At 39.6% G+C, this 23,834-nt stretch overlaps 2 protein-coding genes across 4 annotated transcripts in view; one reads left to right on the top strand and one right to left on the bottom strand.

Annotated features, from left to right (window-relative positions):
• Nucleotides 1-23,834, bottom strand: part of Fkbp5 (FK506 binding protein 5) — a 137,059-nt gene that overhangs the window by 95,160 nt on the left and 18,065 nt on the right. The window lies entirely within an intron of this gene.
• On the top strand, nt 3,995-5,067 carry LOC101568727 (POU domain, class 5, transcription factor 1-like). The gene is given in 2 exon segments (XM_012515798.1): nt 3,995-4,052; nt 4,055-5,067. Coding segments are annotated over 2 exon segments (1,071 nt in total).

Genomic DNA, 23,834 nt, shown 5'->3' with positions numbered 1-23,834 from the left:
AATGAAATGTAATTACCATGCTTTGTGTCTGGTGATGAGGTGGTCCTCTGAAACATTAAAAAAAAGTCAACTGCTGATGTCACAATGATATATTATATTTGATATAAGCAATATGGTATATTGTAATTTTCAGAAATCAACCAGGGGGCTGGGGAGATAGCTCAGTAGAATAAGCACTTGCCTGGCAAACACAAGTGCCTGAGTTCAATCCCTGGTTCTGCCAAAAAAAGAAAAAAGAAAGAAATCAATCAGGATTCCCAGTTGTTTGTAGATTTCACTGGGTACAATAATCTTAGTATATTAGATTATAGTTATGCAAATATTGCATATGCCATGCCAAAATATCTTTTTCATAATTGTTTTCCCTTCTGGTTAAAAGTCAGGTCATTTAGGCTGGATGTGGTGGCACACACTATAATCCCAACACTTAGGAGGCAGGGGCAAGAGGATTGCTGTGAGTTTGAAGCCTGCCTGGGCCACATAGTAAGTTCAAGGTCAGCCTGGAAGACAAAGCAAGGCCATGTCTCACCAAAAATAAAAAAAAGATAGCTAAACTGAAACTATCATTAACATGGAACAGGTAAGGTCTTAGCTATTCCAGATAAACAATCTTCTAATACACACTAAAAAGAGAAAGATAATTTTATTATGGTTGACTTTTCTTGATTGCCATTTCTGAGTAGAATCAAATACTATTTTTTACTTCTATGATTATAGATGTGTGTCATTATGCTCTGCCAAAATTAAGTTAGAGAAGTAATACAGTTATTTTTTTTTATTTTTTATTTTTTGTGGAACCAGGGATTGAACTCAGACCCCTGCACTTGCCAGGGAAGCGCTTATTCTACTGAGCCATCTCCCCGGCCGTAATTGCGTTTTTTTTTTTTTTTCCATAATTTTATTGATAAACAAATAGCAATGAGTCAGTTTCAAATCAAATTGGTAGGACAGTTTCAATAATTAACACATTGCATACATTCTTCCTCATGGTTAATTGCTGTACAATTTGCGAACATGATATCCTATTTACAAACACCATTAGAACAAATCACTCTATTCATTAAGAGAATGTAACTACCAGCCGTAATTGTTGATGATTTTTTTTTTTTTTTTTTTTTTTTGGTGGGGGAGTCAGGATCTCACTGTGTAGTCCAGGCTGACTTAAAACTTGGGGCAATCCTCCTGCCTCAGCCTCCCTAGTGCTGAGATTACAGGTGTGCTCCACCACACTTGGTGGGTTTTATTTGAAGAACAGAACAGTGAAATAACTTAGACATTTTCTAAATTGATATAGATCTTTTTAATCCATCATAGCATTATTACTGGTTTCTTTAGTGATAGTGTTTGAAATTTGCTTTGTTCTGTTTTTGTTTTGTAGTACTAGATTGAAACCAAGACCTTCACAATGAGCTACATCCCCAGCCTTTTCTTAAAAAAAAAAAAAAAAAAAAAATTATTTTGAGATAGTCTTTTTAGGTTGCTCAGCATGGCTTGAACCTGCAGCCTTCCTGTTTCATCCTCCCAGATTACAAGTATTCTCCACCATGGTAGGTTCATGTTTAAGCCTTAAAACTGCCTGTGTTCCTGCCCAAAGTACTAGTAATCAAAGTGAGACTTGAATGTTAAAGGTTTGAGACTCACCATCTTATTTGCTTACTTATAATTGGTGCAATGCTTTTGTCTCAGTACCATGCAGAATCTGATGAGTCCCCAGGTGTGACAGAAACCCACACTTCTCTTCTAACCTCCTGAGCTCAGACCCCATCCCTGGTTCCTTCTGGGCATCTCACATGCACTCCTTGCTCTGCATGCCCCATCCAGAGCTCTTTTCCCAGTTTGCTGAGATTTATTAGCAAGCCATGTTGTATATTATTAAAAGCTTTTCCCACATCTACTGAGATGATCATATAATGTCTTTTTTACTTTGTAATGTGCCATGTGACTACTGGCTTTCAAGTGTTAAATCAATCTTGCATACCTTGAACAAAACTCATTTGGTTATTGTATTTTATTGTTTTTCTGTCTTGCTGGATTTAGTTTGCTAAAATTTTGCAACTATGTTCATAAGGGATATTGGTCTATAATTTTCTTTCCATGCAATTAAATAGTCTGGTTTGGCTATGAGGGCAATACCAGTGTCATAGAACGAGTTAGAAGCATTCTTTCCTCAACAATTTTAAGGGAAGTGCTTGAGTATAACTGATATTATGACTGCCTAAAGTATTTAGTAGATTCCTCAGGAAAGCCATTCAGGCCTATGGTTTTCTTTGTGGGAATTCATTTTCTTTAATAAATAAAGCAATTTTCAAGTTGTCTATTTCTTCCAAGTGAGTTTTTGTATTTTCTATCTTTCAAGGATGTTCATTTTATAAAGATGTCTAATCTACTAGTATAGTGTAATTCAAATTATTCTTTTTTTAATCCTTCTAATTATAAGACCTGTAGCTTTGTTACATATTTCATTCCTAATATTGATAATCTGTATTTTTTCCTGATCATTCAGCCTGAGCTAGACCCTGATAATTTTATCAGTCATCTCAAAGAGCCAATTAATTTTTTACTAATGATTTCCTGTTTTCTAGTTCACTGACTTCGCTTTTATCTTTGATTTATTTCTTCTGTATACTTTTAGTTTCATTTTTTGTTTTTCTAGCATCCACCCAATAATAGGGGATTGAACCAAGGCACTCTGCCACTAAGCTACACTTCCAACCTCTATTGACACCAGTTCTTGTTAAGTTGCCTAGGCTGGCCTCAAACTTGTAATCCTAAACAAACAAACTTGTAATCCTCCTGCTTCAGCCCCCTGAATTTCTTAAGGTAGAAGCTGAGGACACTGATTTATGACTTTACTTCTCCAACACAGGAATATGTTGATGTAATTTTCCTTTGAGCACTGCATTAACTATGACCCACAAATTCCATATGATTTTCATTCAAAATATACAAAGTATTTTCTAAATGTATATTCATTTTTTCTTTAACCTATAGGTTCCTTAGAGATATGTTAGTTTCCTAATAAGGTAAAACCTTGGACTGCAAGTTAATTCTATGGGTGTTCTACAAGACAAGCAGACATTTCTAAAAAACTTTAACTTGATAATCAAGTGATGGCTTGCAATACAAAAAGTGTGCGATGCCAAAAATCACATGATCACAACGGAGCCAGTGTTTCCTCTCACTCTCCCACCTCCCCTCTTTCTTTCCCCTCTCTCTATGGGACTGTGGGTGACTGTCACCCAGCAGCAAAAGGTTATGGAGGAGATCTCTTGTGCAGAAGAGGAGAATAAGGCCAAGAAATCCCTTATTTCAAATGAGATTTGGGAAACGTGTAAAATGGGAGAAACTGCAAAATTTTGTAGAAAAGCTACACCCAAATAAGACTCTAGCAGTGTAAGCAATGCATCTGTTTAACAGCAATGCAATATCACATTTCTGTGAAACCCTCAAAAAGAGGTGAAAGTCTCACTGGATAAGTTCCTTGCTAAAGGTGCACAAAATGAAAAAAACTCCACTGAGGCAAAAGACAGCAGTGATTGCATTACTGATAGTAAATGTCATCCTACACAATAACCCTTCTCTCTATCTCCCTCACACCAGCCACAAGTTTTCAAAGGTTAAATGCAGTTTAGTGTGTTTTTCTTTATATTTTGTATATTATTATGTATTACAGTATTATAATCATGTTTATGTGAATATTTATGGGTGTATGGAATAAAACTTTGAGTTTTCATTATTTCTTATGAGGAAATTCGCTTTGATATGCCAGAGTTTTGGATTTTAGAAGCAAGTTTCAGAAATAAATTATGGTCATAAGCCAAGGTTTTGCTGTATTTAGGATTCTCCTAGGTATCTGTCACTGATTTTTAATTATCTTTGTTTGGAATATATTCTTTGTAACAAGTCACTTTAAATTTATTGATATTATTTTACAAAAAAAAATGCAATCTATCTTCATTTCTCCAGGCCTCTGGCTGGGGGTTCCCTCCTTCCCATGGCCGGACACCTGGCTTCCGACTTTGCCTTCTCTGGAGGTGGCGATGGCCCGGAAGGCAGGAGCCGGGCTGGGTTGACCCACAGACCTGCCTCGGCTTCCAAGGCCCTCCCGGGGGGCCAGGAGTGGGGCCGGGGGTCGGGCCAGGCCCCGAGGTGTGGGGTGTCCCTCCGTGCCGCCAGCCTTATGAGTTCTGTGGAGGGGTGGCGGCGTGCTGTGGGCCTCAGGTTGGCATGGGCCTGGCACCCCAAGGTGGCCTGGAGAGCACCCGGCCCGAGGACGAGGTGGGGGCCAGAGTAGAGAGCAGCTCAGAGGAGGCCTCCCCCGAGCCCTGCGCCACCCACCCTGGTGAGGTGAAGGTAGAGGAGAAGTTGGAGCCAAACCCCGAGGAGTCCCAGGACATCAACTCCCTGCAGAAAGAACTGGAGCAGTTTGCCAAGCTGCTGAAGCAAAAGAGGATCACCCTGGGGTACACTCAGGCCGATGTGGGGCTCACTCTGGGTGCTATCTTTGGGAAGGTGTTCAGTCAGACGACCATCTGCCGCTTCGAAGCGCTGCAGCTCAGCTTCAAGAACATGTGCAAGCTGCGGCCCCTGCTGCAGAGGTGGGTGGAGGAGGCTGACAACAACAACGAGAACCTGCAGGAGAGATGCAAAACGGAAAGCCTCCTGCAGGCCCGCAAGAGAAAGCGGACAAGCATTGAGAACCAAGTGAGAGGCAGCCTGGAGAACATGTTCCTGCTGTGCCCGAAGCCCACGCTGCAGCAGATCAGCCGCATCGCGGAGCAGCTGGGGCTGGAGAAGGACGTGGTCCGAGTGTGGTTCTGTAACCGGCGCCAGAAGGGCAAGCGATCGGGCATTGACTATTCCCAGCGAGAGGAGTATGAGGCTGCGGGGTCCCCTTTCCCAGGGGCCCCTGTGTCCTTTCCTCTGGCCCCAGGGCACCACTTTGGCACCCCAGGCTATGGAAGTCCCCCCTTCACCACGCTGTACTCCTCTGTCCCTTTCCCCGAGGGGGAAGCCTTTCCCCCGGTGCCTGTCCCCACCCTGGGCTCTCCCATGCACTCAAACTGAGGCTGAGGTGGCACTGTTCCTGCCAGGGATGCCAGGTGGTGGAGGGGGCGGAGTTAGGAAGGAGCTGGGATCTAGCAGGGCTTTGGGGTTAAGTTCTTCATTCACTAAAGAAGCAATTAGAAGCACAGAGGGTGGGGGCAGGGAATTTGGGGGAACCAGTCGGAGGGAAGCTGCAGTTCAATTATGCTCTTGATTTTAATCCCCTCATCACTTTGATTTTAAATAAAGAAGCCTGGGGCACAGTAGAAAAAAAAAATGCAATCTATCTTAATAAACACCCTAGCCAGGCATGGTAGTACATGCCTGTAATTCCAGCACTCTGGAGGCAGAGGCAGAAGGATCACTGTGAGCTCTAGGCCAGCCTGTGCTACAATAGTGAGTACAAGGCCAGGCGGAACTACACAGAGAAACCCTATCTCAAAACAACAACAACAACAACAAAAAACCCTGTGTACAACTGGAAAGTATGTATAAATGCGTATTTGGTCTGTTTTGGGTAAACTATACAAATGTCAAACCGGTTGATAGTATTGTTAAAATCTTCTACATCATATAAAAACATAGATGTTCTTTCTCAGATCTAGAAAGTCTGTATCTTATCATCAATATATGATACTGGAAAAATCACACACACACACACACACACACACACACACACACACAAAGTTGTCCCACAGCTCACTGGTGCTCTGTTCCTTTTTTTTTTTTTTTTTTTTTCCCAATGTTCTTCTTTAGTTTATTCTAGATAGTTTATATTGCTATGGATTCAAGTTGCTAAACATTTCTCCTGCACTATCTCATTTGCTATTAATTCCACACAGTGTATATCGTTGTTGTTGGTTTTTTGTTTTGTTTTGTTTGTGGAACCAGGGATTGAACTGAGGCCCTTGTGCTTGCCAGGAAGCGCTTATCTCACTGAGCCATCTCCCCGGCCCTATAATATTTTTCAACTTACAATGTAGTTTTCACCTGTACATGTTCAGTTTTTTGTTTTTGTTTTTTTTGTTTTTTGGCGGAACCCGGGATTGAACTCAGATCCTGGTGTTTTGCCGGTCAAGCGCTTATCCTACTGAGCCATCTCCCCGGCCCCTTGTTCAGTTGTTTTTAATTTTTTGGATACGTAAGTATTTTTGCTTCTTGATGAAAGCAAAACACAAAGGCTGGCTTGATGCACATCTACATATAACCGCTCTCACATTCACAAGTCAACAGGTTGGAAAAGCCAGAGCATCTGTTATAACTGTATGAGGAGCACACTACATAAGTATTTCCAAAGCTTATTCCAACCCATTTCTTCTTTTATATTCTAAAGCATCTTCATTATGTTGTTTGATGAGATAGAACCAAAGGAAGGCGGTGGTGCCCAAGGTCAGCCCAGCTTTCAGCCAGCCTGGCTCGCCATGCGGCGGTCCCGCACGTGGAACTTGAGCGAGCTGAAGGGCTGCGCGGGATCCCGGCCTGAACCAGCAGCTGGCGCAGCAGCCTGGGCGCCGCCATCTTGCCGATGGCCCCGCCGCTCGCCCAGCTCAATGTTCAATTTGGGCCCTATCTCCCACATGTATCTGTAACACTCTCAATCTTGCTGTTTTCTTGATCGTATGAAATGCAGTTATATAAACTGTTTCAATGTATTTTGTCTACTCATTCCACCACTGTGTCATTTGAGTCACTTTCTATTGATTGATTTTTCTCTTGAGTTATGTCTTCCTGCTTTTTTGCAAGAGTGATAATTTATTTTTCTTTTTCTTTTTTTTTAGAGTGATAGTTTCTGACTAGGGGCCAAATGTAAATTGTATTTTGGTGACTGTTAAGTATTTTGTAGCCTATAAATATTGAGCTTCAGAGTGGGATGTAGTTAAGCTACTACTTAGAAACATTTCCATCCTCTCCTAAGTTTGCTTTGTAGAGGGGATCAGAGCAGCCTTCTCCCCTGGGCCACGTTTGCCCATTGGTAAGGCAATTCCTCCTGAGTACTCTTCCTCATTCCTGTAACTTAGGAGGTTATCCTGGTCCCGTTGGTGAGAGCACAAACTATTTTAACCCTGAAAGACAAGCAGATTGTTGCCTGTAACACTTTTGTGTGGCCCTTCTCTGGCTGTGGGCAGTTTCCATACGTGTTCACTGACCAATACTCATGAAAACCTTTAAGGGGGACTGCAGACTGCTGGAGCTCTCTCCTGGTGTAGCTCTTTTCTCTCCAAAATTCAGCTTTCCTGCCCTTCTGGACTCTTCAACTCCAAGAGATCTCTGGGCTCAGCCTGGGGTCCTTCTTTTTACTTTGCAGACTGGAACTCCTTCTGAGCAATAAGCTAACATAATCGTACGCTTCACCTGTTCGTTGTTTTCACTTTCTCGAGGATCACTGCCCTGTGCTGTCTGTTGTTCATTTGAAAGTGCTGCTTCATTTATTTTGTCTAAGGTTTTTGTTTGTTTCATGAAATAATATAAGGAATTAAATCCAATCTTCATTAATGCCTTCGTGGCCAGAAGAACAAGTTTATGAGTACATTTTTTTAAGTCAGAATAAATAAAATAAAAAGACACATGTACTGTAAGTAGAATTTCAACAGGGAAAAATGTGTCTTATAAAATAAACACCGTTGCACAAATTTTGACAGTATGGGGGCCTGGCCCTAGCTCAGTCCTTTAAGTGGCTGCTTCCACAAAGCTGTCAGCCTCAGGTTGCTGGAGTTCGAACCTCACAACTCTCCCGCTGGCCAAAAGTGCCCTGAAGGCATTCGAGAAACCAAAAAAAACAAAAAAACAAAAAAAACAAAAAAACAAAAAAAACAAATTTTGACAGTATGAAATTTGAAGGAATTAAAATTTTCTATGATGCTACAAAGTCATAGTTTATAACTACTAATAAAAAATTCTCTATCCTAAAATTCTCTATCCTAAAATTGCCCTTTTTTTAAAGGGCAGTCAAACTAAGGTTTTTATGCATATTTCTAGAAAACTAGGTAACTAGTATCTTCTTTTTATGTTAATCTACACAATAAATGGTTATTTGAATCCTGGCTTTATATTTCTAAGCAAGCATTTTTCAGCATCACTATTTTTTTTTTTCAGCATCACTATTTATGGCAAAAACTATAGAACATGTCTATATGCTGAAATTTCAGCATTCTATAAACTAGAAGGAAAAGCCTCAAACTATTTAGAACACAAATACTCTTCAATGGCACTTAAAAATAACCCACGAACATCTCTCACCACGCCACAGAACTTGCTTCTCAGTATGCCTGCTTAAACTTTTAACTAGCCCTAGTTTCCTTTGCAGATCTTTGCCCTTAAAAATAATTTCCTGGGGCTGGAGAGATGGCTCAGTGGTCTAAAGCACCTACTTGGAACAAGCTTGGCAAAGCACAGGGACCGCGGTTCGATCCCCCAGCACCACATGCCAGCCAGCCGCGCCCCCTGGTGGGCTGAGCTGGCCCCCCCCCACACACACACAAAATGTTAAAAATAAAAAAATAAAAAAAATAATTTCCTAAGAAAACAATATATATAGATGCAAATAAACTGACCGCACATAAACTGGGACGAAGACGACAGTAAATAATTCTGCTTAAATGACTTCCTTTTCCTTTCCCACAATCACTTTGCAACAAAGTGGCTTATGTGGCTCAGACTACATGGTTTGGCTCTTTGTCTGCATGCAACTCTCCCACTATTCACTACTCCTATCAATAGCCATCATGAAAACTATGTAGCTAAACTCCTAATGTTTCACGTTCAGGTTCTAAGGAAAGTCCTAACCTAGGGTATGAGAAAGAAGCTTTTCATGGATATTGAGAAGGCAGATGAAAAACAATGAAATGGATTGAACAAAGAAATCAAAGAAATCTCAGACTGGCTCTTCTAACCATACCTTGTATCCCAGCTCCTCACCTTCGCACATTCTTCCTGGGCAGTCTGGTAACTGGGTTTTTTGTTTGCTTTTGAGACAGGGTCTCACTAAATCACTAAGCTTGAATTTGTGATCTTCCTGTCTCAGCCAACCAGAGGGCTGGGACTCCGAGTGTGTACCTCTAACTCTGATTTTTATCTATAAAAATAAGGGTTGCATCTTGAGTTAAATTATTCTCTGCAAGTAGGTGCAGGCGCAAGAGTTCGATCCCTGAGCCTGCCGTGCCAGCCCACACTGAGATGGCAATTGAGTGTGAGTAGTGGCACGCACCTATAATCCCAGCTCTAGGGAGGCTGTAAACAGACCAATCACTATGAGTCTGATCTAGTAGTGATACTCTGAACACCCTGTGGACCCTTCCCTAAAATACAACAGATAGATATAGATAGATAGACAGACAGACAGATAGATTATTCTACTAGCCAAAACTTACAGACTTAATTTTAAAGAATATTTTAGGTTGCAGCAAAAATAAGTGGAGTAACAGGAAACTCCCTAAAGCCGGCTCTTTGCCCTGAGTTTCCTGGACTATCAGTATCAGAGACTGGCATGGTGCATTTGTTACCTTCACAGACAGTAATAATCAATGAATCCTTTGTTACCTGAAGTCCATAGTGACATTAGCAGTCAGTCTTGGTGTTGTACATTTTGTATGGGAAAATGTATGTACAAATGTCTACCAATATAGCATCATACAGAGTAATTTTAATGCCCTACAAATCTTCCAGGTTGCACTTCATTCATCCTTCTCTCTCATCTGGCTCCCTGCAACCACTATCTTCATATTGCTGACACACTGCTTACTTTTCAAGACTCTGCTATAGTGCTAAGTACACAGTATGTAGCCTCTTCAGATTGGCTTCTTCCACTTACGGATATGTATTTAAGGCTCTTTCGTGTCTTGTCATGGCTTTGTTGCATATTTATTTTTTAGTACTGAATGGCATTTCATTGCCTAATGTACCATGGTGTACTTACCCATTGTCTGCTGATGGACATCTTAACTGCTTCCAAATTTGGGCAATTATAAATAAACTTGCACTAAACATCTGTGTGAACATTTCTGTGTGAACATGTGTTTACAGCTCATATGAATAAATATCAAGGAGCATGACTGCTGGATTATATGGCAAGAATATATTTAGTCTTGTAAGAAACTGCCAAGCTGTCTTTGAAGTGGCTGTACCATTTTGCATTCCAACCAGCACTAAATGAAAATTCCTGCTGCTCTACATGCTCAACAACATTTGGTGTTATGAGTACTTAGGGCTGCAGCCACTCTCTAAAGTACAAAGTGGCACTGCAGGCAGCTAAATTAGATAGAAATGTTACAGGCAGTCATACAGGGCAGCTAGGTCCTCAAGGGAGCCAATGCAAGAGATGAGATGCCTTGCAACTGTGCAGGAGACAGGCACCTCCCTGTGGGCTAGACTTCAAGATGAAAGATAAAACAAATGCACCCACAAACTTCCTAAAGATAAACATCAAGGATTGATATTCTAAATAGGTTATCTATCACCTTAAAAAGCCAGGGCGGGGGATCCAACTCGGGTCCTTGCACGTGCCAGGTAGGCTCTTAGACTGCTGAGCTATCTCCCCAGTCCCCGATTTCATCAATTTTACCTGAGCAATATACTTGTAATCTTATTTGACTATAGTTTTGTCCCACCTCATGCCTACCTTGTGATTTCCCATTTTTCCCATCCTGGGCTCACTTCATCTTGTGGTTTTGCTCTATAAAATCTCTAGGAAAGGCAGGGTCCTTCCTTGGCAACCCATTTGGGTCCCCTTCTATCTCTCTCCCAGACAGAAACTTTCCCCCAATAAATATATTCTGCTCAACCTCTGTTGTTCCTAAAATTCATTCTTCAATTTTAAAGAACACAAACTTGTACCAGATATCTAGCAGGTTAAGAGTTCCTTTCCCCTATACCAGTGGTATTTCATATTTGTTTTAACTTGGAATTCCCTAATGGCATATGATGTTGACCATCTTTTCGTACTGTTATTTTCCATCCATATGCCTTCTGTGGTGAGGGGTCCAAATTTCCATTTTTTAAATTGTGTTATTATTACTGTTGAGTTTTAAGGTTGTTGTTTTTTTTTTCATACTTGGGATAATAGTCCTTTACCAGATATGTCTTTGGCAAATTTCTTTTTCCCTAGTCTATAGTTTGTCATTTTATTCTCTTGATAGGGGTTTGTTTCAACAACATTTTTCATATAAATTTTCCATACAATAATAATGTACATATTTTATATTCTATTTCTTTTTAACATATTCCTTACATATGATATACACACATATACATGTGTGTATATCAAATTTATTTACATGTGTGTATTCCAAGTTTAAATGTTACTCTTGGCCTCATAACCATAGTTTTAAATGACTATAAGCTATTAACAGCTCTCCAAACTGACCAATAAAATTCTGGCCAAAAGCTGAGCCAACTTTGTTACAAAAATTAGCAGGCTGATCTTGAAATTCATATGCTTTTGTAAGGGACTCAAAGTAATCAAAGCTACCTTGAAGGTTCATGGTTTCAAAATTTAATACAGTTACAGTAGTCAAGACCATATAGGGGGCCTGCCCTTAGCTCAGTAGTTTAAGCACCTGCTCATGCAAAGGCAGTCAGGAGCAGGATACCGCAGTTCGATCCCCAGCTAGCCCTGCCCTTCAGGCAGCCTGAGCCACCAAAAAAAAAAAAAAAAAAAAAAAAGTGACCTTTGGGGCCAGGGATACAGCTCAGAGGCATAAGTGCCTGCCTGGCAAGAGCAAGGTCCTGAGTTTGATCCCCAGTACCGCCAAAATAATAATAATAATAATAATAATAATAATAAATAATACATTATGGGGACTGGGGAGATGGCTCAGTAGAATAAGCGCTTGCTTGGTAAGCGCAAGGCTCTGAGTTCAATCCCCGTTTCCAAAAAAACAGTGTAAATAGTGCTGGGACAACTAGAATTCTATATGTAAGAGACTAAAATACTGAATGTCCTATATGCTTTATACAAAAAGTAACTCCAAGTAGATCACAGACCTAAACGAAGCAGGAGGGTTGCAAGTTTAAGCCCAGTCTGGATAACTTAATGAAAATAAAGTCATTTTCTTCTGTGAAATATAAATAAATAAAAAGGCTGAGGATGTAGCTCACTGATAGAGTGCTCCTGGATTCAATCCCGCAGTATTGTAAGAAAAAAAATGAAAAAAGGGCTGGGAATACAGCTCAGTATAAAGGTCCCAGGTTCAAGCCCCAGTAATGATGGTGGCCAGTGTGTGTGTGTAAGATACAGAAGTTAAAATTCTTTGAAGAAAACACGGAAGTAAATCATTGCTGACCTTGGATTAGGCAGTGGATTCTTATGTGAAACTAAAGATATAAACAACAAAAGAACAAATAGGCTGGATTGCATCAAAATTAAGTTTTGTAGATGCCATCAAGAAAGTAAGAAGGAAGAAGCAGAGAGAAAGGAAGCAGGTGTGGGGGAGAGAGGAGGGAAGAGGACAAGCAACCAGAAAGGTAAGGAAGGGAGGGAGGGAGGGAGGGAGAGGGGGAAGCAAGGCAGAAGGACAGGATAAGAAAGGAGAGAAGGAAAGAGAAAAGAAAAAGGGGGGGAGCTCAGTAGAGAGTGCTTACTTAGCACACACAAGGCCCTGAGCTCAATCTCCAGTACCACAAAAAAAAGATGGAGAGAGGCGAAAGAAAATGAAAAAAAGTGAAAGGATAAAGTACAGAATGAGAAAAAACTGCAAGCCACACTTTGTTTTGTTTTGCTTTTGAGACAGGGTCTCAATGTGTAACTCAGGCTGGCCTTGAATTCACAGTGATCCTCCTGACTCAGCCTCCCAAGGGCTGGGATAAAAGGTGTGTGCCACCACATCTGGCTTCACATCACACTTCTGACAATGGAATCTGTATCCAAAATATATTGAGAACTCCTCAAACCACCTAATAAAAATATAATGCAATTTAAAAATGGGCCAAGGACTTAAGACATTTCTCCAAAGAAAATGACAAATGGCCATAAGCATATGTGCTCAATATCCTTAGTAATGAAGGACACGCACATAAAAATCACAATGTGACACTGCTATACACCCACCAGGACAGCTATTTATAAGACAACAGTAAATTATTGAGAAAGATGTGAATAAAGTAGAACTCTTATTCATTGTTAGCAGGAACATAGAATGGTGCAGTTGCTTGAAAAAGTGCAGTGGCACAGCTCAATGAATACGCTGGAAACCCTGAACTGTAAGCTTTTATCAGTGAATGTTATGAAATTATTCTACTGACTGGCCATAATTCACAATATACATTGCTTCTGATTTATTTATACTGTACTACCTAACATGAAGATTTCTGTGCCTATCCTTTGGTCATACCATATAATTTTTTTTCTTGTATTTTAGGGAAGGGTCTACAGGGTATTCAGGGTCTCACTACTAGATCGGACTTGTAGTGATCGGTCTGTTTACAGCCTCCCAAGAGCTGGAATTACAGGTGTGTGCCACCACATCCACTCTCAATTGCCTTCTCAGCGCACCCCAGGGGCGGGGGCAGCACAGCAGGCCAAGGACTGAAACACCCGGCCCCTGTGCCTGCTTGCAGGTTCTTCAATCCACTGAGCTATTTGGCTGGCCCTGAGTAAATTCTGGAAATAATCTTAAATTGGAATTCTGGCTTGATACAACATAGCAAATATATGATCAAATAGCAGCTGTATGATCTTCAATAAGCTTCAACTATGTGCCTCAGCTTCCCCCCTAAAACATGAAGTTGAGCATTATACACAACTTAAGATTCTGAGCATTAATATGAGTAACACATGTAAAGCACTCTGCATAATGCCTCTCACAAAGACATCTAACAGTGGAGGAGCTTTGTGATTGCACTGCTTTCTTTTAAAAAGACTTCTTTACTTTGTGTTGTTGTATATATTTTTGTTTGTTTATTCTTTTTTTTTTTAATTTATTTACGTGTGCGTGCGCGCGCGCTTGCGCGTGTGTGTGGCCAGCACAGTTCACCAGGGGGCGGGGCTGGCTGGCACATGATGCTGGGGGATTGAACCCGGTCCCTGCGCCCCGCCAAGCTTGTTCCAAGTAGGTGCTCCAGACCACCGAGCCATGTCACCAGCCCCTGTTTGTTTATTCTGAGACAGGGTTTCGTTATGTAGACCCTGAACTCACTATCTGGCCTCAAACTCATGGTCAACTTTCTGTCTTAGCCCCCAAGTGCTGGGATTACAGGTGTGCACCACCACACTGAGCTAAAATACAGTATGTGTTCATTTGTGGTACTACAGATTCAATCCAGGGCCTTGGCACTGAGTTATATCCTCAAACTTTTCTATTTAAAGACAGTCTCACTGAGTTGCTAAGTTGCTCAAATTTGGCTCAAAATTATGATCCTCCTGCTAGCCTCCCAGGGCTGAGAGCATAGATGTATACCACAACACACCAGGCCTAGTTTTGTTATTTTCTTAAGGTGATTTCCAAAAGTGGTATGACTACTCAGAACCCATGAACATCTTACAGTGTAAAGCTGGAATGTCCCCCAAGGCCTATGTGTCACAGTCTGGTCACAGCCTGTGGGGCTTTGGGGAGGTGCAGCCTGGGTCTCTGGGTGATACTGGGGCCTAGCATGGAGAGCAGCAGCTCTGCCCCCCATGAGCTCATCACCAGGATGCTCTGCCTGGCAACAGGCCCAAAAGCAAGGGAGCCAAGGCCCACAGACTGAAGCCTCTGAAGTCATGAGCTAGAAATCTTTTCTTCTTATGAACTGACTCTCTCAGAGGTCTGATCACAGCCAAGGGAAGCCAATACAAATATTATGTGTTTGAATATATTTCACCAAAATAGGTACCAAATTTTGGGTGCTATAATTGTACATATATGAAAAAACACAGAGGGTTACTGCCAACAGTACAGTAAATTTGTTAGTGGAATAAGTATCTCATTTAAATTGCTTATTCAAGAGCCAGGGAGATAGCTCAGTAGAATAAGTGCTTGCCTGGCAAGTGCAAGGGCCTGGGTTCAATCCCAGGTTCCACTAATAATAATAATAATAATAATAATAGATTATTCATTTTAATTGTTGCTCTTAGCAGCCTGAAAATCAAGTTTTCTAATTATTCTACTCATCCCACGCAACATGAAACCTCCTAAGCAAGAAATGTGCACAAAACCCACAAGAGGCTACAAAGAAAATGGAAATAAGGAAGGAAAATGATTTTTTTTTAAGGTAAAACAAAGAGACATCTTAATTCAAAGTAACACTGATGAGGCATAAAAGAGCTCAACAGTGCTTGTAAGTGTCCAAAGAGGAAATGGACAGCAGTATTTGGAGCTAGTATTTGAATGGTAGACACAATTTCTATAGGCAAGGATGTGGCAAGAGTAAAATCAAGGCTGGTAAAAAGAACACAGCACATTCCACCGCTGTGGCTTGAGGACAAAGTGACCAGCAGATGGAAAGTGGAGAGAACAACAGCACAGAAAGGACCCTCTACAACTGAGTCAGCAGAGGGGGAGAGATTCTCACAAGGCAAAAATGTGCGGAAAAACACAAAGCCATGAATCACCATGACCCACCAAGGGAACTGTATGTGATCCAATTGGCCAAAGTGAAGGGTACATGTGGGAAAGAGGCAGATGATACTAAATAAACAGGCAGAGGCCAGACAATAAAGAACTCTATGTGCCAGAATAAAGTATTTGAACTTTATTCCAAAGGAAACAGAAAAGTGAATCATTTGTGACAATCAAACTGGTTTAAAAAAAAATGATTCTAGCAATACTCCAGTGGCTTCCCATCTTACACAAAATAAAACCTGAAGTCCGTTGTATGCTTAAAGCCTGATAGGCTGGTCACGGACCATCTTGGAACCGGTTTCTGAGCACCTGCCCCACCCGCCCTGCTTGGCTACACTGGCCTCTCGCTGCGCCCTCCGCACCCCACAGCTGCACATTCTTTCCTTCAGGTCTCTCTGATCAAATACTTTCTCACCTGGCAGACTTTCCCTAATGCTTCAGAGAAAAGAGCATGAAACTACTTGAGCATTCAGTGCAGGTATTCATTTTTATGGTTTGTTCTTCTTTAATAGAGGGAAGGCTCTGTGATCAATCTTCCCAATAACCCTTGTTGATAACTGGTATTTCCAGACAGTGAAGCCAAGGGACAGAGAAGTAATTTATCAATGCACATGTTGCTAGTGAACAGTGCAACCAAACAGAAAGACTCCTGAGCCCACACACTATTGCACACTGATGCTTCAGTAGTGTCACAGGTCTGACTCTAGCCACAAATGAAAATGTAAATATCATTAGAAAATAATACTTCATATCTTTGGTGAGATGAGAAACTAGCATAATATTTTGAAAGGCAAATTTGCCAATATCTATAAAATGTTAAAACTCTTTTACCACTGCAGTGCCACTTCTAGAAAACTGTTAATAGATATAATCACAGAAACAAGCAAAAATCTATGAAAAGGTTATTAAATACTATTAAAATAGAAAAAAACGGGAAATTTTCATATTATTACACATCTGTACAATGGAATGTTATGCAGCAGTTAAAAATAAACAGTGGGGGGGGGAGATAGCTTAGTAGAATAAGCGCTTGCTTGGCAAACACAATGGCCTGAGTTCAATCCCCAGTTCTGCAATAAATAAATAAATAAATAAAAATAAACAGTGGGCCAGGGAGATAGCTCAGCAGCGTAAGTACCTTCTTGGCAAGCACAAGGTTCTGAGTTCGATCCCTGGTACAAAAAAAAAAAAAAAAAGAAAAAGAAAAAGAAATAGCTATATATGAATTAATAAGGAAGGTTGTTCAAGAATATTGTGGAAAAAATTATAGAACAGAATGCAAATATCCTATTTGTGTGAAAAATACATATGTATTGGTAAATGTGGAGATTATATCTAGAAAGAAAATACTAAACTATTAATTTGTTTTGTTTTGTTTTTCAGACACTATGTAGTCCAGGCTGGCCTTAAATTTGTGGCAATCCTCCTGCTTGGCCTCCTGAGTGCTGGGATTACAGGCAGGCACAACTATGCCTGGCCTAAACTATTAATTCTTGGGAATGGCATTTGCAGAAAGACGAAATTTTCACTTTTGTGTGTGTGTACATCATATACCTTTTAAAAATTACTTTATTAAATTTTCATTAATGAAGAAACAAATGGCTGAGTATAACAAACATTCTTCTTCATATAAACATAATTGATCTTGACTACCCACAGTACAGGAAATGCAAGCTACTAAATGTACTTAAAATGAATTCATCAACACATTCATCAACTACATGTGGAACACTTGCTGTATGTCAAGCACTGTACATGATGATGCTGACATAATGTAAACAATTGCTCCCAAAAGAGCTTACAGAAAGGCCTGCTGGGTCTCCATTCTCCTGTATCCCAAGTACAAACCACATAGACTTCCCTGGTTCCACCAAAAAAAAAAGAACCACCCAGACTCACAGGTCTGTGTTTTTCTCATTATGCCTGCTACACCATGGTGACTCATGAAAGACAGCAATTAATAGAATCATTTCAAATAAAATGAAGAGTTTAAAATTTTTTAATGCCAAGCCTGGGATATAACTCGGTGGCACAGTGCCTGCCTGGAAAGCAGAGGTCCTGAGTTCAATTCCCGGTAGGCACAAAAACAAACAAAAAAAACAAACAAATGAGATTCAGATAAGGTTGTATTCATTTACATTATTACTGCTTTTTGGAGGGGGGTACTGGGAATCAAACTCAGGACCCTGAGCTTGCCAGGTAGGCACTGTACCACTGAGCTATATCCCCCACTTACTTAAGATTATTTTTTTAAAGAAAAATTTTAACGTCTATTTCTTTCATAATTTTTAGTTATTATAAGGACAATTTGTAGAAAGAACAATTCAAAAAGAACCTTTTCAAATATAGTAAACATTAAAGTAACCTAGATGCTAAGTGAAGTTTAGTGGAAATTACGTAAAAATATTCAAAAAGAGGGCTGGGGAGAGCTACAGAGACCAGATCAGGCATGGTGATGCACCCCTATAATCCCAGCACTGGGGAGGCTGAAAACTGGAGTCTGACCTTCGTAGTGAGACCCTGTACCACATTTATTTATTTATTTATTTACTTATTTATTTAGTGGTTGGCTCAGCCCACCCTGGATGCAGGGCTGGCACAGGCATGTGGTGCCTGGGATTGAACTGTGATCCCTGCACTTTCCTAAGCTTGCCTAAGCAGGTGCTTTAGGCAGCTGAGCTATCCCACTGGCCCTTACCAAATACATTTTTTTTAAAAAATCAAAAAGGAAAAACAACGTCACGGGAAATCTTTATTTTCTTCACTTGATATATGTTTCCTAATTTTTTCTACAATGAATACGGAATGTAAGAAAAGAAAGCAAGGGAAGCCTCCAGGGCAACAATAGTTCAGCTACTGCCTGAGTGCAACTCCTTCCCCACTGCACCAGCTCCCCCCGCTCAGCCCCTCAGCTTGTTCTCCTCTCTGCTAGAAGCGGCCTTTCCTGTGGAGAACCACTGCCTGCCCTTGGACTGGGTCAGTCTCCACCGCTCAGTGCTGTCTGTCACCCTGGCCACTTGTGTTCAGTTGGGGACTGAACAGATGGCCCAAACTGATTCAAACCAATATCAGTCCCAACAAGAGACTAAACTTTAACAAAGATACTATAATTACTAATGTATAATATAACTAAAATTCCTACAGAAAATGTTTTAATAAAAATTTCACTTACTCCAGACTCTAAATTTTTGTAATTATAATTTTAAATTACAAAACTGCAGTGAAATAGTCATAAGCCATGTATTTTATTAAAATATACAATAAAATGGCAACAAAAATGTAAGATTACAAAATTTCCACTTTTGGAGAACCTTTTTACCAAGATGGCGTTGAAGGTGAAGAAGGAAGTCCCTGCACCCCTCCAAAGCTGAAGCCAAAGCAAAAGCTTTGAAGGCCAAGAAGGCCAAACTGAAAGGCATCCACAGCCACAAAAAGAAGACATGAATGTCACCCACCTTCCGCTGTCCCAAGATACTGCGACTCCCAAGGCAGCCCAAATACCCTCAGGAGAGCACCCCCAGGAGAAACAAGCTTGACCACGATGCCATCATCCAGTTCTCCTGACCACAGAGTCAGCCATGACAAAGATCGAGGACAACAACACACTCGTGTTCATTGTGGATGTCAAAGCCAATAAGCACCAGATCAAACAAGCTGTAAAGAAGCTCTGTGACATCGATGTTGCCAAGGTCACTGCCCTGATCAGGCCTGATAGAGAGAAGAAGGCATATGTTCGACTGGCTCCCGATTATGATGCACTGGATGTTGCCAACAAAATTAGGATGATCTAAACTGAGTCCAGCTGGCTAATTCTAAATATATACTTTTTCCCCCAGTTTTTTTTAATTCCATTTTATTCTTTTTATTTATTTTTTATTTAGTACAGGGTCTACAGGGTCTCACTATGTAGATCAGACTTGTAGTGATCTGTCTGTGTTCAACCTCCCAAGAGCTGGGATTACAGGTGTGTGTCACCACGCCCAGTCTAAAATTTCAACTTTAAAGAAGCTATTAAAATCTCATACTTTTCTCAAAGTAAAAATGTTAAGTCCATTTACAAAGTATCCTGCAAAAACAGTTAAACCTAGAAATAGGAAGAAAGTATAGGTATTGCAGGAGCATACATTAATTGTATCTTCTTCTCTAACAAATGTTTTATAACTTTAAAAATAAAGACAGGTATTTTGAGGTTCCCAAAATGTCACAATATCTAAGAAAATATCTGAGATACATTTAGCTTTTTAAGTAATTCTGATCAATCTTCTCAATACTAAGAAAATAGTAGTACTATATATTAATAAATTATAGGAAAATGAAGTTCAATTCAATGTAAGAAACCAAGCAAACCATCAGAACCTCCTAAGAGTAAAAGGGGCTATCTTGTAAGACTGGGGCTTCCCTTCCTTGAAACTAAGCGAAAACAAAAACTCTGTAATTCTCCGAAAATAAAACATTCTTGAAGAATTCAGCTGATGTGCCAGCTGTTTTATCTCCTTAAAGAATATAGCTGAACACATATCATAATCTTTTGCATCTTTTTTCTAGCATTGCATAATATCCCTGGCCTAGAATGAACATACTGTATCTATTATCATATGTAAGCATCCGATAGCAGTGGCTTAAGAATCCTTAACATTCATCTTTTTTTTTTGGGGGGGGGAGACCTGAATGTGCCTTCAGGACATTTCTGATTTGGCAGGAGTATCTGGGTTCGAACCAGTGCAACTTGAGCCTCACTGCTTTCTTAAGCAGGCACTTAAACAACTGAGCTAATGGGCGAGCCCCCTTAACATTCATCTTTAAACACGTAAAGTTTTCAGTCTTGAAATGGTCATGGATTTCAGCAGTCAAGTATCACATATATTTTTCCATACACTCTAAATACAATACATTTCCTGAACTTTTAGCTTTCAGTTTCCTGTTCGTCAATGGCTAGAATTCTAGAGGCAATACATAAACACACCACAGCTATGGTATTTCCACTTTTGACAACAGTAGACATGAACTTAGTATGAGCAAATATAATTATAATGCATATAACAGCACACAACAGCTAAAATAGCAGCAGGTATTTAATAACTTACAAAAATGGAAATATAAATTATAGTCTTTACACAAGAATTCATCTAACTTCTTTTATAACTCAAAAAAGGTTTTCCTCCCTTCTGAAAACTGATAAGCTTTCTTTCTCAGGCAGTAACTATGAACCCATCCTGTTTCCTTTTTTTTCCTGCTTGCCAGGAAGCTCAGAGCTAAATTTAATGTTCAAACACAGAAACTATCTTGCCTCAGACAGCTGGTGTGAAGATGTCTTCTTCTCATTCCCTCATCCTGCTTATTATTTCTCAAGTGACTTATGCCTGTTTGCTGACTTTAACAGTCTTTGGCTTTTTTAATATTAATTACATGCTATCTTCAGTGACTAAATACAAACTAAAACAAAATTAATGACTTAAAAGTTTCTACTGTCACATCATTTTATATCCTGTTAAACCCAATTTATATAAAATATGGTTCTAAACTAGATCTTTATTTTCCTCTTTCAGAAACGTCAATAATTTTTAATATTAAAGAATAATAAAATGATAAGGATCAAAAGTTAAATTGATAAGTTATGGACACTGGATTAGTTAGATTATGAAATGTTACATACCTTTATTTACTAACAAAATTGGTCTGGAAAAGCTACATAACTGTTGTAAAAATTAACTCATATAAAGTATTAAATTCTCATGTAGTGTTATCAAAATCCTTAGACAGAAAATAGGCTATATGTAAAAATCCTAGGACCTAAGAAAAAGAGAAAAAACCCAATCACACTTGTTCAGAAATTATAAACAATACATAAAAATGTTTAGTATGTGGTAATATCAAAAATGCATTAAATGGGAATAAAAGTGAGGTATTCAGTGAACAAAAACAACACGAAGAACTTAAACTGACAAATCTCACCAAAAACTTAGCAAAAATTTATCACGAATTAAAGATCTAGAGTATACTCACATTAAAAAATAGAAAAGAGATGAACCTATTTTATAACAGATCCTAGTCTTTAAGAATACATAATGGGCTGGTAAAGTAGCTGCCTAGCAGGCACAAGGCCCTGCTCCAAAATAAAAAGTATGCATAACATAACTTTGAAGCTCCCCACTCTTTAGGAGAAGCAAACAAAAACTAGGAAATAGTAAGAACTATAAAATGGCAATAAATAGGAGGTGGCCAAATACTATACATTTAAAATGAAAATGACAAAAAAAAAAAAAAAAAGCCATTCCCTCTTGGTATAAGAATTGCTTGGTTAACATGTAAAGAAGTCAAATTATAAAAATCTTAATATTCTAACAACAGTTTAAAATCTATTGTATTACTACATAAATTAAGAGAAAAGGCTAGTAACCATCTATATATAGCTCGGTACATTTCTTACAAAGATTTTATTTACAAATTGTTCAACATAGGAAAATATTTTAAAGACAGAAACGTAAGTTCCTATAAATTACACAAAGAGGTGAAGATAAACCTACCTACACACACACCCCTCGGAAAAACCCAAAATCTAAGCATGCTTTTTCTCTTAGTAGAATTAACAGAAAATGTGTTATAAGGGGTAACATCTAAATACAAAACAAATGGCAGATCAGAAGAAGGAAAACAAATCTCCACTCCCCTTAAGAAAAATCAAGTTTAGGAAAAAGAAACCAAACTGTAGGAGATACAAAAGAGTGATCTGACACAAGCCGTTCAGGACATGAAAGACACTTTAGCATGTACATTTATGATCTACAGTCCAACTTCACAGCGCTTAAAAGTTCTCAAAGGAAGATCAGTATTTCAGTAAAAACAAATCTGGTCCAGAAGTCTGCTTTTTGGAGAAGGAACGTGGCAGAAGTTGCAGAGGTCTGGGGCATCTTTATGTAACCTAGGCCACTTTTTCTTCCTCTTATCATGAGAAAGAATACAGAACAGGATTTTTATCATGATTTCATGATTAAATTATGCTTATGGAGACTAAAAAGAATTTGTATACTGTGCAAATTTTCAAAGTGCAGAGCAGTTATCATACCACAGTCAAAACAATGTATTTGAAGAGGGGGAAAAAAAAGCAAGCGATATGATAGTGAGTTAGTGATTAGGAACTGATTTTATGTATGTGGGAAAAAACAGCTGCTCTGTAAAGGTGGTGCAGGCCTGTAATCCCAGCACTTGGGAAGCTGAAGCAGGAGGACTGCTGCTAGGTTTGAGGCCAACCTGGGCTACAAAGTGAGTCCAAGGGCAGCCTGAACTGCATAGTGAAACCCTGTTTCAAAAACACCAAATAACTAAACAAATAAATAAATAGAGGAGGGAATATTTTTGAGCAAGTGGTGTGGCCACACACTAAGCTTTGGGCTTTATATATATATATTCTATCACACTGCATCTAAGAAGGAAAACAATATAGATGAAAACCATGTTTAAATAAGGTTTTCGCTATGGTGGGTGGTGCATATTACCATGTGAGAGACTGGAGAGAGCTGACACAGGCTTGCAGACCAGAGCGAGACAAGTGGAGAGGCAGGGGCTGTGAAGGTAAAATTATGACAGCACAGCACCAAGTGTTCACGCTCCCTCACCACTAGCTCTGCAAGAGAGTCCATGTTCACCATAATAGAAAACAAAGAGCCACCTTTTTCAGAAGTCTATTTATGTCTAAAACACTGTTATTATTCAAAAATGAAAGAAAGAAACCCTTTCATTCTCAAAGCCGATTTCTGAGTCTTGGTGCTGTTTGTTTGTTTGTTTGTTTGTTTGTTTGTTTGAGACAAGGTCTCTGGGTAGTTCAGGTTGGCCTTGAACTTGCAGTGTGGCCCAAACTGGCCTTACAGTGATCCTCAGCGTTCTGACTGCTGGGATTATGGGCATGAACACCACACCCATCTTGAGTCTTAGTTTTTAAATTCATTTTTATTCATACATATTTGCCACACATAATGATCACATTCACCATAGGAATTTGTACCTGTACATATCTTTATTCTTTTTTCTCTGTTACCCTCCTCTCCCTTCAGCCCTCTTCCCCTCCCCATTTACAAAGGCTGTTTCCATTTTTTCCCTTCCATTCCCTTTTCTTTTTTTTATTTTTATTTTTATTATTTTTTTTTAACATTTATTTATTTATTTAGTGTGTGTGTGGCCAGCTCAGCCCACCAGGGGGCGCGGCTGGCTAGCATGTGGTGCTGGGGGATTGAACCGCGGTCCCTGTGCTTTGCCAAGCTT

The sequence above is a fragment of the Octodon degus genome, unplaced genomic scaffold (assembly GCF_000260255.1).
Source record: "Octodon degus isolate 3935 unplaced genomic scaffold, OctDeg1.0 scaffold00005, whole genome shotgun sequence".
In the NCBI taxonomy this organism is placed as follows: domain Eukaryota; kingdom Metazoa; phylum Chordata; class Mammalia; order Rodentia; family Octodontidae; genus Octodon; species Octodon degus.
The sequence above is the reverse complement of the archived record's forward strand: the minus strand, read 5'-3'. Positions and strand labels throughout refer to the sequence as shown.